This window comes from Pezoporus flaviventris, unplaced genomic scaffold (assembly GCF_033815535.1).
Source record: "Pezoporus flaviventris isolate CSIRO_AGI_PZ_B2104156 unplaced genomic scaffold, CSIRO_AGI_Pfla_v1 ptg000031l, whole genome shotgun sequence".
In the NCBI taxonomy this organism is placed as follows: Eukaryota; Metazoa; Chordata; class Aves; order Psittaciformes; family Psittacidae; genus Pezoporus; species Pezoporus flaviventris.
Window position 1 is genome coordinate 39,875,376 of NW_026892579.1, and position 12,177 is coordinate 39,887,552.

The 12,177-nt window shown below is 39.7% G+C and overlaps 1 protein-coding gene across 5 annotated transcripts in view; it reads left to right on the forward strand.

Annotated features, from left to right (window-relative positions):
• The window catches only part of ASAP2 (ArfGAP with SH3 domain, ankyrin repeat and PH domain 2), a 91,350-nt gene that overhangs the window by 36,845 nt on the left and 42,328 nt on the right, over window positions 1-12,177 (forward strand). For all 5 annotated transcript variants that reach the window (XR_009744622.1, XM_061460778.1, XM_061460776.1 and 2 more), the window contains exon 5: window positions 2,166-2,215. Coding sequence is in view for 4 of the 5 variants with exons in the window: in XM_061460778.1 (XP_061316762.1) it covers window positions 2,166-2,215 (50 nt within the window). In the remaining variant the exon portion in view is untranslated. The remainder of the gene's footprint in view (window positions 1-2,165; window positions 2,216-12,177) is intronic.

The following is a 12,177-nucleotide window of genomic DNA, read 5'->3' on the forward strand; positions in this document are numbered from 1 at the left end:
TAAAGTAAGGTATTAGCTTAATAAAGAGACTTTTTGTTTGGGGTTTGTTTGGTGAATTGAGTCATCCCTTCTGTTTGTGGTTTCACATAAAAACTCTTGACTATGTATACAAAACAACACTGGAGAAGCTTTAAAAGCACTCATGAGATATATAAGGTAAGCAGAGAAAGAGGTGTAAAAACATAGACATTTACTTAGTTGAGGGGATAGTACTTTGTTAAAGAATTATTATTAATATACTATTTAACATTCTAAATTTATCAGGAACTATACAGATTATTAAGAAAGACACATTAGACTGCATGTGCATAGGATTTTCCTTAACAAAGATAGACTCATAGAATAAAAAGGTGAGATCTGTTTGTGCCCTGAGGATATTTCCTGTTTGAAATAATAGTAACCTGGACTCAAATGATGTTATGTTAATAATAAATTGCAAAGCCTATATACAACAAACTTATTTGGCTTATGCTTTGTTTACTGCTGAGCAAACAGGAAGCGACTGGCAGCTATTGTTTAGGACATTGAAGGAAAAATGTACATAGACTAAAAATGGTCTCTGTATATTGCTGGAGGAGAAATAGATTATTTACTAAGATAGGCATATTATCTTTGTGTTGCTTGCTTACCACATTTCATTCCTTGTTCTTTTTGCGTGTCAGAATAAATACATTTATTACAATAGAGCGTTGCCCCATGTTCCTGACTTGCAAGAATAATCAACTGCTGCTTTAATTATATAATGGTCAAACTAACTAGCTGACAGGTAAAAATTAGTTCCTAGTCTATAGTTGCAAAGCTTTCCCAGTGCCTGACAGTTAACAATACTTTTTTTTTGTAGTTGGCTGGTCTCTTAAACTCCACCAGAATTTCAAATGCTGCATTTTTAGATATAGAGTAGAATCATAGAATAGTTAGGGTTGGAAAGGACCTTAAGATCATCTAGTTCCAGCCCCCCTGCCATGGGCAGGGACACCTCACACTAAACCATATCACCCAAGGCTCTGTCCATCCCAGCGTTGAACACGGCCAGGGATGGAGCATTCACAACTTCCTTGGGCATCCCATTCCAGTGCCTCACCACCCTAACAGGAAAGAACTTCTTCATATATCCAATCTGAACTTCCCCTGTTTAAGTTTTAACCCGTTACCCCTTGTCCTATCGCTAGTCCCTAATGAAGAGTCCCTCCCCACATCCCTATAGGCCCCCTTCAGATACTGGAAGGCTGCTATGAGGTCTCCATGCAGCCTTCTCTTCTCCAGGCTGAACAGCCCCAACTTTCTCAGCCTGTCTTCATCTGGGAGGTGCTCCAGTCCCCTGATCATCCTCGTGGCCCTTCTCTGGACTTGTTCCAACGGTTCCATGTCCTTTTTATGTTGAGGACACCAGAAGTGCACACAATACTCCAAGTGAGGTCTCCCGAGAGCAGAGTAGAGGAGCAGGGTCACCTCCTTCGACCTGCTGGTCACGCTCCTTTTGATGCAGCCCAGGATACGGTTGGCTTTCTGGGCTGCGAGCGCACACTGAAGCCAGCTCATGTTCAGTTTCTTACCGACCAACACCCCATTTCACATCAGTGAAACAATTTTACATCTTGTTAAGATAATTCTATCCAAATTGGCTTTTTCAGTGGGGAAAAATTAAAGGAATTTGGAGCATAAGTAATTAAAAAATTCTCACAGAGTAAGTTATGTCAAAGCATGTGGCCTATACTGTTCCCATTAAGTCAGCTGGAAATTGACTTCTTTAACTTTAGTGGGATGAATCAGGTCCTTAGCCAAGGCTATACTGCAGCCTCAGGACAGGCACTTCTTTCCAGTGGAGCCAGAGATGGAATGATGAGAAAATAGCCTATTTGATGAATTGCGCAGTATGCTCTTGGGATGACGTGTAGGTACATCTTTTAAGGGGTAAAACAGAGCTGTAAAAAGCATCCTAGAGATGCTTTTAAGAACACGAGTGTATTAATTCTGTGTACAAAATTGTTTTTCCTATCTGCAAGACTGCTTTTACACAGTTCTTAGGTGAGCTATTAAAGGAGTGGAGTCCCTTATTTTAGTAGGTCCTGCAAATGGCCAAGGTGTATCTTCAGTGTTAGGAAGGACACAGGATAGATCCACAGAATTTTTCATGTAAATAACTGTTTTTTCTTATTTCTTGACAGGACCTGAAAAAACCCTTTGATAAAGCTTGGAAGGACTATGAAACAAAAGTGTATGTGTCTTAAAACCTGGGGCTGTGTGAAAATAGACATGCATAGGCACAATCATTTCAAATTCTGTAATATACAGCTTATTAAATGAGTGGATTGTCTTGTGTTTGTGTGCCATGACATTTAGTGTCTGTGGTAGACCACTTTGTGTAACAAAGTTCTGAGTAATAATATCCCAGTGCATGTTTTCCACTGCATAGTCTTCCACTTCAGTTGACAACATTTTGTTTTAATTGGGAAAGAATTATTCCTCTTTTTTGATAGTATGCATATTCATAACATGTAGTCTGCTACATGTTAAAGTCCAGTTCCTTTTCTGCCTTCCTCTGCTTTTGGAGGACACTGCTGTATAAAATGAAAAGTTAGCCACTCTGTGTTTTCATCCTTGACTACCAAAAGTGCAGCAACATAATTGCACTTGATGTCCTTTTAAGCATTTGTTGTTGTTTTCTTCTCTTCATCAGTGACTAATTCAGTGTAATTAGCAACTTTCTTTAGTTGAAGAACACAGAAGGAATTATATACTGAGTGTTTAGAAATGTCTTAGCAAAAAATATCAAGAGCATGCAAAACAAGATTTAGTTCTGGATTTGTTAGCCTAAAACCCTTGTAATGACTCTGTGATGTCTCTGCTTCTAGCAAACTTATGAGACTGTGCCCAATGCAGAGTTCTGTAAGACCTTATTTGATGCTGAGCCTTTGGCACTTACCAGTAAGGTGATAAGGCTGGTGGGGGTGTTTGCTGTTACCATTCTAAAACTTTATGATTCTAGATCAATTCAGTACCAGGAGCCTTAGTAAGCTGCATTTAATTAGTTTAAAGATGCAGATGTTTTCTGCATTTAATGCCAGTGTTGGATGGTCTCAGCAGATGTATTGTGTAGTAGAAGCGGATGAATATCTATCTGAGACTTGTCAGCTGTGTCTCTCGTTGTGTCTTAGCCCAGCTTACAATAAGCCACTTACTGGAAGGTACCTGATGCACAGTGTAAACAGCTGTAAAATCAGGTTTAATCACTGAATTTTATATCCAGTGAAATGGATCAAATGAGTCAATAAAGCTCAGTACCTAAGATCAAAGAAATTAATTTTGGTACCTTATAAATTGTCAAGTGGTTTAGTTCCCTACGTCAGGAACAGTTGTTTCCTGGTTGGCCAAGTCAATTGTATGAGCACAGGTTATGGTATCTGAAGTAGAATTTTGTAGGGAGTTTTATTCCTCATTCCAGTATTACTTGGATTGTGACTATTGGTTGAGTTTCATGTCACATATCTAGCATCTTTGATCGTCTGAGACACTGCTGTGTGTGTCAGACCATTTCTGGTGACATAGGTCCAGAAGAGTCACATATGATGACGCTGTTTGACATAAAATCTTCCAGATCCCCAGCCACCTCTGTTGGCTGAGAATCTAGCACGATTGTTTGGGGTTTTTTTTGATTGTACAAAGTTATAAGGAGTCTCTGGTGCCCTCTGAGTTGGCACATCTGGAGTTGTGTGTAGTCCTGAGAAATTATTCCTGTAGGTGATTTATTTACAAAAGCAACAAGTTTAGCAGGTTAGCTAAATTTCATTATTTCTTTTGGGAATAACAATGAGAACGGTCTAATTACTGCTTTTTAGGCTCAGTTTGTGCGGAGGACAAGTGGCTTTTGCTTTCTGAAACTGTCTAGCTGTAGCTGGGTTTTCATAAGAAGGTATTCTGAGCTACTGAGATAAACCTCCAGTCTGACAGTCTGAACTGATGGAAGGTTGTGATAGCTCCAGTGTTTCATGCTCCTAATACCAGTGAATGGTCTCACTTGGTGGTGTGCCAGTTATTCAGACTCTTGAAGTAATTAAGATTTCTGATCTTTACCCATGGCTATAGTTGATCTATAATGGGCAGTCTTGTAATTTAGTCTGCTGTTGTCTGCCAGTGCTTGATTACTGTATCTGAAAGCTTGATTACTTATGTGTAACTTACTCGTAGTAACATCCTGCAAAGTTTATGTGCAGAATTTAAAATACATTTGCACACTGCTGGGACATATACTGAGAATGCTGTTACTACTGGACCAACGTCTCTGATGCTTTAAAAATCTCTGATACAATAGGATGAGTATGTTGCAGTGCTGTAAAGATTTGTACTTCGAACCTCGGTTTGGTCAGAGCAGTTGGTCTGTTTCAGAGTCAGGTACTGCAGAAATATTTTCATTTGTTTTTTTAACTTATTAAAGTATTTGAAAAATAAAAACGCCCATAGAAAATATATTAGAATCTGTGTATTTGAAGGTTCTCGTTTAAGGACAGTAGATACATGGAAATATTGTGCATTGTGCATATTAATTCATTTAGGACCTGAAAATTGGATGTTGACATATTTATTTTCTGTCTGTGGGATGGAATCCAATACTGCTTATATGATACCATGAGATTTTAATTTTTTTTTTCCCTTTTAACCATCAGCCCTTTTAGAAAGCCTGCTTTATTACTTTGCTTTCAATAAGACACTTGGGTCTCGATGCAAAACAGGCTCCTTTTTCCACTGTAAGGAGATACCTTTTTCCAAATTTCCTATGTAGTTTCTGCAGGACTCTAACAAATGAAGCACATCTCCTTGACAGTGCTGATTTCTAAGCCATTTATGTGTTAGGTTATTCAACGTGCAAGAACTGAAGATAGCACATGTTCATCAGGAAGTTCTTTCAGACCCATTACCATCTTCTGTGACGTTTCCAGGTGGTGGGCTGGTACAATTGTAGTGCACTATATTTTTTAAAGTGGTTAGATAAAAGTTATACATTCTAGAGTTTAAAGCTCTTAGTCTAGCCTGTTGGACTCCTTCGCTTTGATCAAGACCAAAGAATCATCTGCTTGAGGCTTGGAATAGGGAGCCTGGGAATTCTGTCTTCATGAAAGTTCTTTAAAATAGGGGGTTTGTTTTTTTCCCCCTTATTTTGTGATTGATTGTTTTATAACAGCAGATACTACTTATTGTGACTTTAGTTTGGCAGTCACGGAATACTGTTTTTTTAGTTCAAGCTGCCTTACCCCTCTGCCAAGGAGCAGACCAATTTTCCTTAGTTCTGGTGAGTTAAATTCAGACTGCAACTTCCCTGAGACACCCACCTCTTGTGTGCAAGATCAGTTCCCAAATGAGATGTTGCAGGCTGTTGTTATTGAGCATTGGTCTTCATAAATCAGAGATGGGATGTTTAATGATGTAATTTTCAAGCAAGGGTGAGAATGAGCTGGAATCTGTTCATGTCAACTTTACCATCTAGTAAATTTTGGATGTAGGAAAACAATGAGGTTTTTCTGAACTGCTATAATACATGCCACTGAGGTTTCTTAAGATAATAACTGTTTTGATTCTGTAGCTGTCTCAAATGGATCTGAACTTATAGCTGCACATTTTGGTCATCTGTGGCAGTGGGTGGATGCAGAGTCATCTCAAGGATTCTTAATCGTGAATTGAATTTCTTTGTTGTAGTATCTTTGCAGTCTCTGCCTTAACAAAAAGGGCAAAGGAACTGGGAAAGCTAGCCTCAGTCTCATCTGCAGCTTATGCTGCCACAGTAAAATGGCGGATGTAGGTGCTAATAGCCAGAGGTTTGCTCAGCCTTCTTCTGTGTGTTACCTGAGACTTCTTGTTTAGACTGTGCCTAAAACCACTGTTAAGTTTGTGCTTAGTTAGCTCTCTTTGCTTAGTTAGCTCTCTTTCCCAGTGATACCTCTTCAAATATGTGAATATCTCTTATTGTTCTTTTCCCTCCTTCTTCTTTTTCTTTTCCCTTTGGGTTAACAAACTGTGCAAGACTGCTTGGCAGCTCTTTGTCTGCATATCCCTCTGTATCGTATGCTTAAAATAATACTGTTCATCTGCGTTTCCAGGTCACAAGTACAGACCTGTGAAGCTAAGTGCCAGATGTCAAAGTGGTGTTTTTGTAGTCTGTGAAGAAGTGACAGTGTCTTCATCCTGATTCTGTCTCTATAGACTGTTTCTATAAGGAAAAATTGGAGCTTATTTGCCTCAATATCTCATTTTTTACTTGCACTTTTGTGCTGACATATCGGGTGCTAATATACACAAGTGTGACCTATTTGAAAAGAAATTCAGTTAATTGAGAAATGACATTTGTTTTGCCTTTTTCCTGTAACAATTTCTAAGCATCAAGCTCTGTATGTGTTTTAAAATTACTGTGTATACAGTCTTGTCTGGGAGAGTGGTTTTAAGATCCACTTTTACGCTCTTGGATCACTGTCCATCAGTGTTGATTATTATGCAGCTTCTTTGCCCTAACTGCCTAACTTCTCCTGAGTATTTTCCTGAAGATCACCTGAAATAATGGAGGAAGGATGGACCAATTTTCTTAAAACACTGGGACTGTTTTCAAGCAAGGGTGCAAGAGGAGCAAGTAACCCGTAGCTTTATGCAAGCCTACCTCAGTCAAAAATTGGGAACATCCTGAGATGACATTCATGACTAATTCCTCTTTTCTCACCTTCAGTCATTAATATGCTTCAGTTGAAGCCATAAATATTTTAAAATGTTTTTAAAGCCTTAAAGTAGTTAAAAGCAGTCCATTTCTCTTAGGACCACAGTTACAGTCTTTGTTTCCTGTACAAGAGCCAGGTGCTGCTGCCTGCTACTGCAACGCCGCAGCAGGACTAGTCTGCGTCCTGCGGGTAGAATTGGTGCAGACTGGGCTTTTTGTTTTGAGGCAGTTGCTTTCCCCCATGTACTTAAAGACTAATGGCAGACGTGCCATGGGAGCATACGGGGAAGGAGTACACATTTCATAAAAACTGCTCATTCTCCCAGCAGGCAGATTATATTCAACAAGGCAGCGAGCCATATTTCACCCACGTTCTTCAGTTTAATCAGTCCTGTTGTGTTAGATTTTGAGGTAAAGGCATTGTAACAATTATGCGCAGGAAATATAAGCATAAACTTACTGAAGCATATTATTTACTAATTTTTTTTTAGCTGAATAGCAGTGTCTGTATTCCAGACATAAACCTGTCTTACCTGAAAAGAAAGAAATGTTAATTTTTTAAAATAAAGATATTTTATTTTTAGGCCTATAAATATATACTATCTTCAGAAGTCCTCTCCTAATCAGTGTTGTGCTAAATGCTATGAAATACAAATGCTTAATGAAAACCAACAAGGTTTTCTTAGGAAGGCTGGCTCCCTCTCCTCCTTTGCCATTTCCTTTTTAAAAGCCAGGCATGGGGGGCGGTTATTCACAGTGAAGAGAACAAGTTGATTGAATGTGCTTGTGGCATTATAAGATCAAGCCAGTAGGCTGAGGTGCATTACGTTACTGTGCAGCAGCACAAACACTCATATCTAGGTATAACTCTATCATTAATGATTTGTTTCTGAACCATTTGAAGTCAATGAAAGAATGAACAAACTCATGCCAGTGTTCTGTAAAAATGTCTGCAAAGCTATTTTGTTACATGATGATGTTTCCAGTTTGGTAAACTCATTTTTTTTAAGCAATAGGACAAAAATTTCTCTGGAAATTTTGCAAGCTTTCTTCAGAGCTCTAACCTGACTGAGTAGATAATTTATATTCATAGATCATAGATAATTCTGCCATATTTCCTTTCAAAGCATGTACCTAAGACAAAGTGGAGGTCACATCTTGAAAATAGGATGAAAGCGTGAAACAAGGTAGCTTTAATATAGATTTCTAGAATAGAATAACAGAATCATTTAGGTTGAAAAAGACCTCGAAGATCATTAACCTAGCACCGCCACATCCATTACTAAACCCTGGCCCTGTGTACCACATCTCCACATCTTTTAAATACCTCTAGGGATGGGGACTCAATCACTTCCCTGGACAGCCTGTTCCAATGCTTGACAACCCTTTCAGTGAAGAATTTTTTTCTAATATCCACTCTAAAACTTCCCTGAGGCAACTTGAAGCTGTTTTCTTTTGCCGTATCACTTGTTATTTGGGAAGAGAGACCAGTATCCTTCACCAGCTTCATTGCCCTTCTCTGGACCCTCTCCAGCACCTCAGTGACTTTCTTGCGTTGAGGGGTCCAGAACTGAACACAGTGCTGGAGGTGCTGCCTCACCAGTGCCCAGTACAGGGGGATGATCACTACCTTGGCCCTGCTTGCCACGCTGTTTCTGATACAGGCCAGGATGCTGTTGGCCTTCTTGGCTGCCTGGGCACAAGCTGGCTCATGTACAGCTGTCAGTCAGCTCCCCCGGTCCTTTTCCACTGAGCAGCTTTCCAGCCACTCTTCCCCAGGCCTGTAGCATTGCATGGGGTTGTTGTGGCCCAAATGCAGTACCTGGTGTTTTGCTTTGTTGAACTTTATACAGCTGCCCACAGCCCGTCAATCCAGCCTGTCCAGATCCCTCTGCAGACCCTTCCTTCCTCCAGCAGATCAACGCTCCCACCCAACTTGCTGTCACTGCAAACTTACTGCGGGAGCACTTGGTTCCCTCTTCCAGATCACTGATACAGATATTAAACAGGACTGGCCCCAGTACTGAGCCCTGGGAAACCTCACTTGTGACCAGCCACCAACTGGATTTAACTCCATTCACCACAACTCTGCCATCCATTCAGTTTTCTACTCAGCAAAGAGTGCCCCCATCTAAGCCATGAGCAGCCAGTTTCTCCAGGAGAATGCTTGGGGAACAGTATCAAAGGCTTTACTAAAATCCACATAAACCATATCCACAATATACTGCTTTGAGACTGAGATTTCATGCTAAGTAGTTTCATTTTGAAAGAGATTACCTGCTAATTAAATTGAAAAAGCTTTGAATAAATCTGCAGATACTATGCTGAAATACTAGAAAGATCTGGATGTGTTTTGCTCATTCTGCCCTCTTTTCCCCATCCTGCAGTGCAGGAGGAGTGAAAGGGAAAGCTTTATAGCATTTCCTAAAAGGAAAAGATGACTTCTTCCTTCAGGACTTGGGTGATAAGATACTCTGCCATCAGCCTTGGCAGACAGTAGATGGAGGCTTTTTCTCTGAAAGGCTAGGGTGTCAGAGCCGAACTTGGAGAGTCAGGCTGAAAAGGAAAACTAGACAAAGAAAGGATATTTGAAATTATAATGTATAATACTATTTTGTCAAATAGAATAGCCATTGGAAGCCTTTCCTTTTCCAGAGGGCTCCCTATTCAAGTTTGTGCCTTCAAGGTGCTATTCCCAGTCTCTGCGCCTTCTGATGTACCCAGAGTCAGCCTGGCCTACTGCTTTATGGGGAGGGGAATTAACGAAAGAGTTGCTGCCCAGGCAGCCAGTTCACTGCTGCTGCATGTGCACAGTGTGTTCTAGTTGTTTACCCTTGTTTACTGGCTGAAGATGAATACCAGTCTTCGGTGCGTGAAACAGGAATATAGGTCTCATCCTCTTTAAAGTTTTAAAAACTAAATATGCCTACTTTGATGTTTATTTATACCATGATCTATATGACAAAATTGACTTCTTTGAAAAAAAATTAAAATTTATATTGAAAAACAGTTGCTTTTCAAATTGGAGCTGTAAAAATAGCCCTGTAGTGGCAACTGAGTGGGCAAGACCATTTATTTTGTATCTGACTTCTCTGTAATTCTTCACCATGTATTTCAGCTTCACTTGTCTGTTACACAGATCTGAGTTCACTGCATATTAGTGCAGCTGCATTGTAAACGGACTGAATGAAGTGTGATCAGTTTTTTATCTTAGCAAAGTCTGCGTATGTGACACATGTACTGCATGAGCTTCAATAGCAGCAGCTTTACAAAACATTTGTTTCCTTCTTATTGCTTTTAGAGGATTTTTTAGTGTTTTCCCAATTTTCTTACCAATTTTGTTCAGTTGATCTGCCTGAAAAACTGAATACTCTGCAATATTTGGCAGCCTCACAGTGATACATCGTAGAACTGCCTTTACCACAGCAGAGTCGTACTTGAAGCTGAGTTGACTCTCACATTTGCATAGGAAACAGAGCTCACCTTTAGCACTCAGAAAATATGAATGCAACACTGTTGTACATGTTTTTTTTCCCTAGAAACAAAGTGCTCTGTAGTATCAGTCAGAGAGGATGTAGCCTAGTATTGTAGCAAAAGAACAGGTTAAATTCAGGGTTACAGAAATTAGTTATAGACTAAAATCATAAATAATAAGGAAATGCAAAAGTGAAATGCACCATCATGTATCTCTGGTGCTTGTCACCGAGAGATAGTTTGGTTTATTCTGTAAAGTGTCTCTGAAGTTTTTGAAGCCATGGAGGCTAAAGCTTCAGCAAATGGCTTCAAGGATGGTTTATTTCTTTGAATCACTTGTTAGATCTCAATATGCTTTAGTCTTGGTTTAACTATTTTTTGCCTGTGTAGTTTGATTTAAGAAATCTGAAGAGAGACTTTTTATAAGGACATGAAGTGGCAGGACAAAAAGTAATGGCTTTGAGCTGAAAGAGAGTAGATTTAGGTTAAATATTAGAAAAAAAAAAAGTTCAGTATGAGGGTGGTGAGGCGCTGGAACAGGTTTCCCAGAGAAGCTGTGGCTGCCCCATCCCTGGCAGTGTGCAAGGCAAGGTTGGATGAGCCTTGGAGCAACCTGGTCTAGTGGCAGGGGGCTGGAACTGGATGATCTTTAAGGTCCCTTCCAACCCAAACCAGTCTGTGATTCTATGATAGAAAGGACTCTTTTCACCAAAATCTGGCTCTTTCTTTAAAAGGAAATAAATTTCTTTAAACTATGTATGCTGTAATATCATGCATAATGTTTGACTCTTTGGCAGTATTAATCATCCTTTGCTTTAATGAGCATTAGAGACACCTCATGACATATTAATAAGCTCTTAAAATTTTGGAGGTGATTATGTCGTCCTGTGTTTGGGTATTGTTCTCTGTAAACGGTGAAAATACAATACAGTGGCAGTTGGTACTTACTAGACTTGACTCACATTTCAGTGAATTCCCTTGTCTCATGAACTGTTAAGTTAATGTGCAAATTGAGAGAACTAAAACCATGGTGAATCTTTGCTCTGAGGTGTGACTTTTTTAGAACTATGATATAAACTCTCCTAGAGTGTGTGCTAGAAAGGAGCTGCATGTTTTGTCATTTTCTGTGAAGCTTTTTGTAATGGTTTATCTTCCTTGTTCACAGTTGATGTTTGATTAAATCTTGTGTTTGGACTCTGTATTCTATGGGTACAAAATCGTGTAATTGGCAGTAAGTGGGTAAGAGTACGGGCTTATTTTTGATGAAAACAGAGCATTCTGGAGTTAGTTGAGATTTTATTCAGGCAAGTGAAGGTTTTCAGAGTATTTTAAGAAGTATTTCCTTCTGAATGTCTGCTTCTGGTGGGATGTGAAGGGCTGAGGAGGAGTGCAGTGATTACTAGATCTGCTGGTACTGGAATCCTGCACGGGGCTGGCATTGTTGTGCCTGCCAGTACCAAAGGCACAGTTGGGCTTTTTGAATTGCTGTTCAAAATATTTCCCTGTGGGAATGTTCTGGGATGAGATTAATGGGATTAGTTCTGGTTTTCCCTAGCTGCTTGAGGTGTTAGAGGAAGCAGTCCCTCCTTCTTAAGAATTATAAGTACAGAATATGCCGTTGATTGGAAGTCCTTAGCCCATCTAGGACATTTTCCCATAGGCTGTTTGGGTACCGTTAATATCAGGTTAAGAGGGCACTTGAGACATGTCATCTTTTCAGAGAGACAGCTGAGAGACACTTGACTGCCCAAGAGGAGGTACAACAGTGCGTGTGTTATTTGTTCCTCTCTTCTGCTTCCTCTATTTCTGTGTAATGTTTCCTCCTGTTCAAAAGCAGTATAGCATTTCCTCAGGAAGCTCTTTCCAGTGTTTTCAGCTTCGAAACAGTACAAGTGGCAAACTAAAATTTTTTTTCCAAAAAGTAAACACCCTCATATATCTTCTTTTATTAGTATCATTTCTTCATATCACGCTTGCCTAACTGGATAGTATGATTATGCTACTGCCTT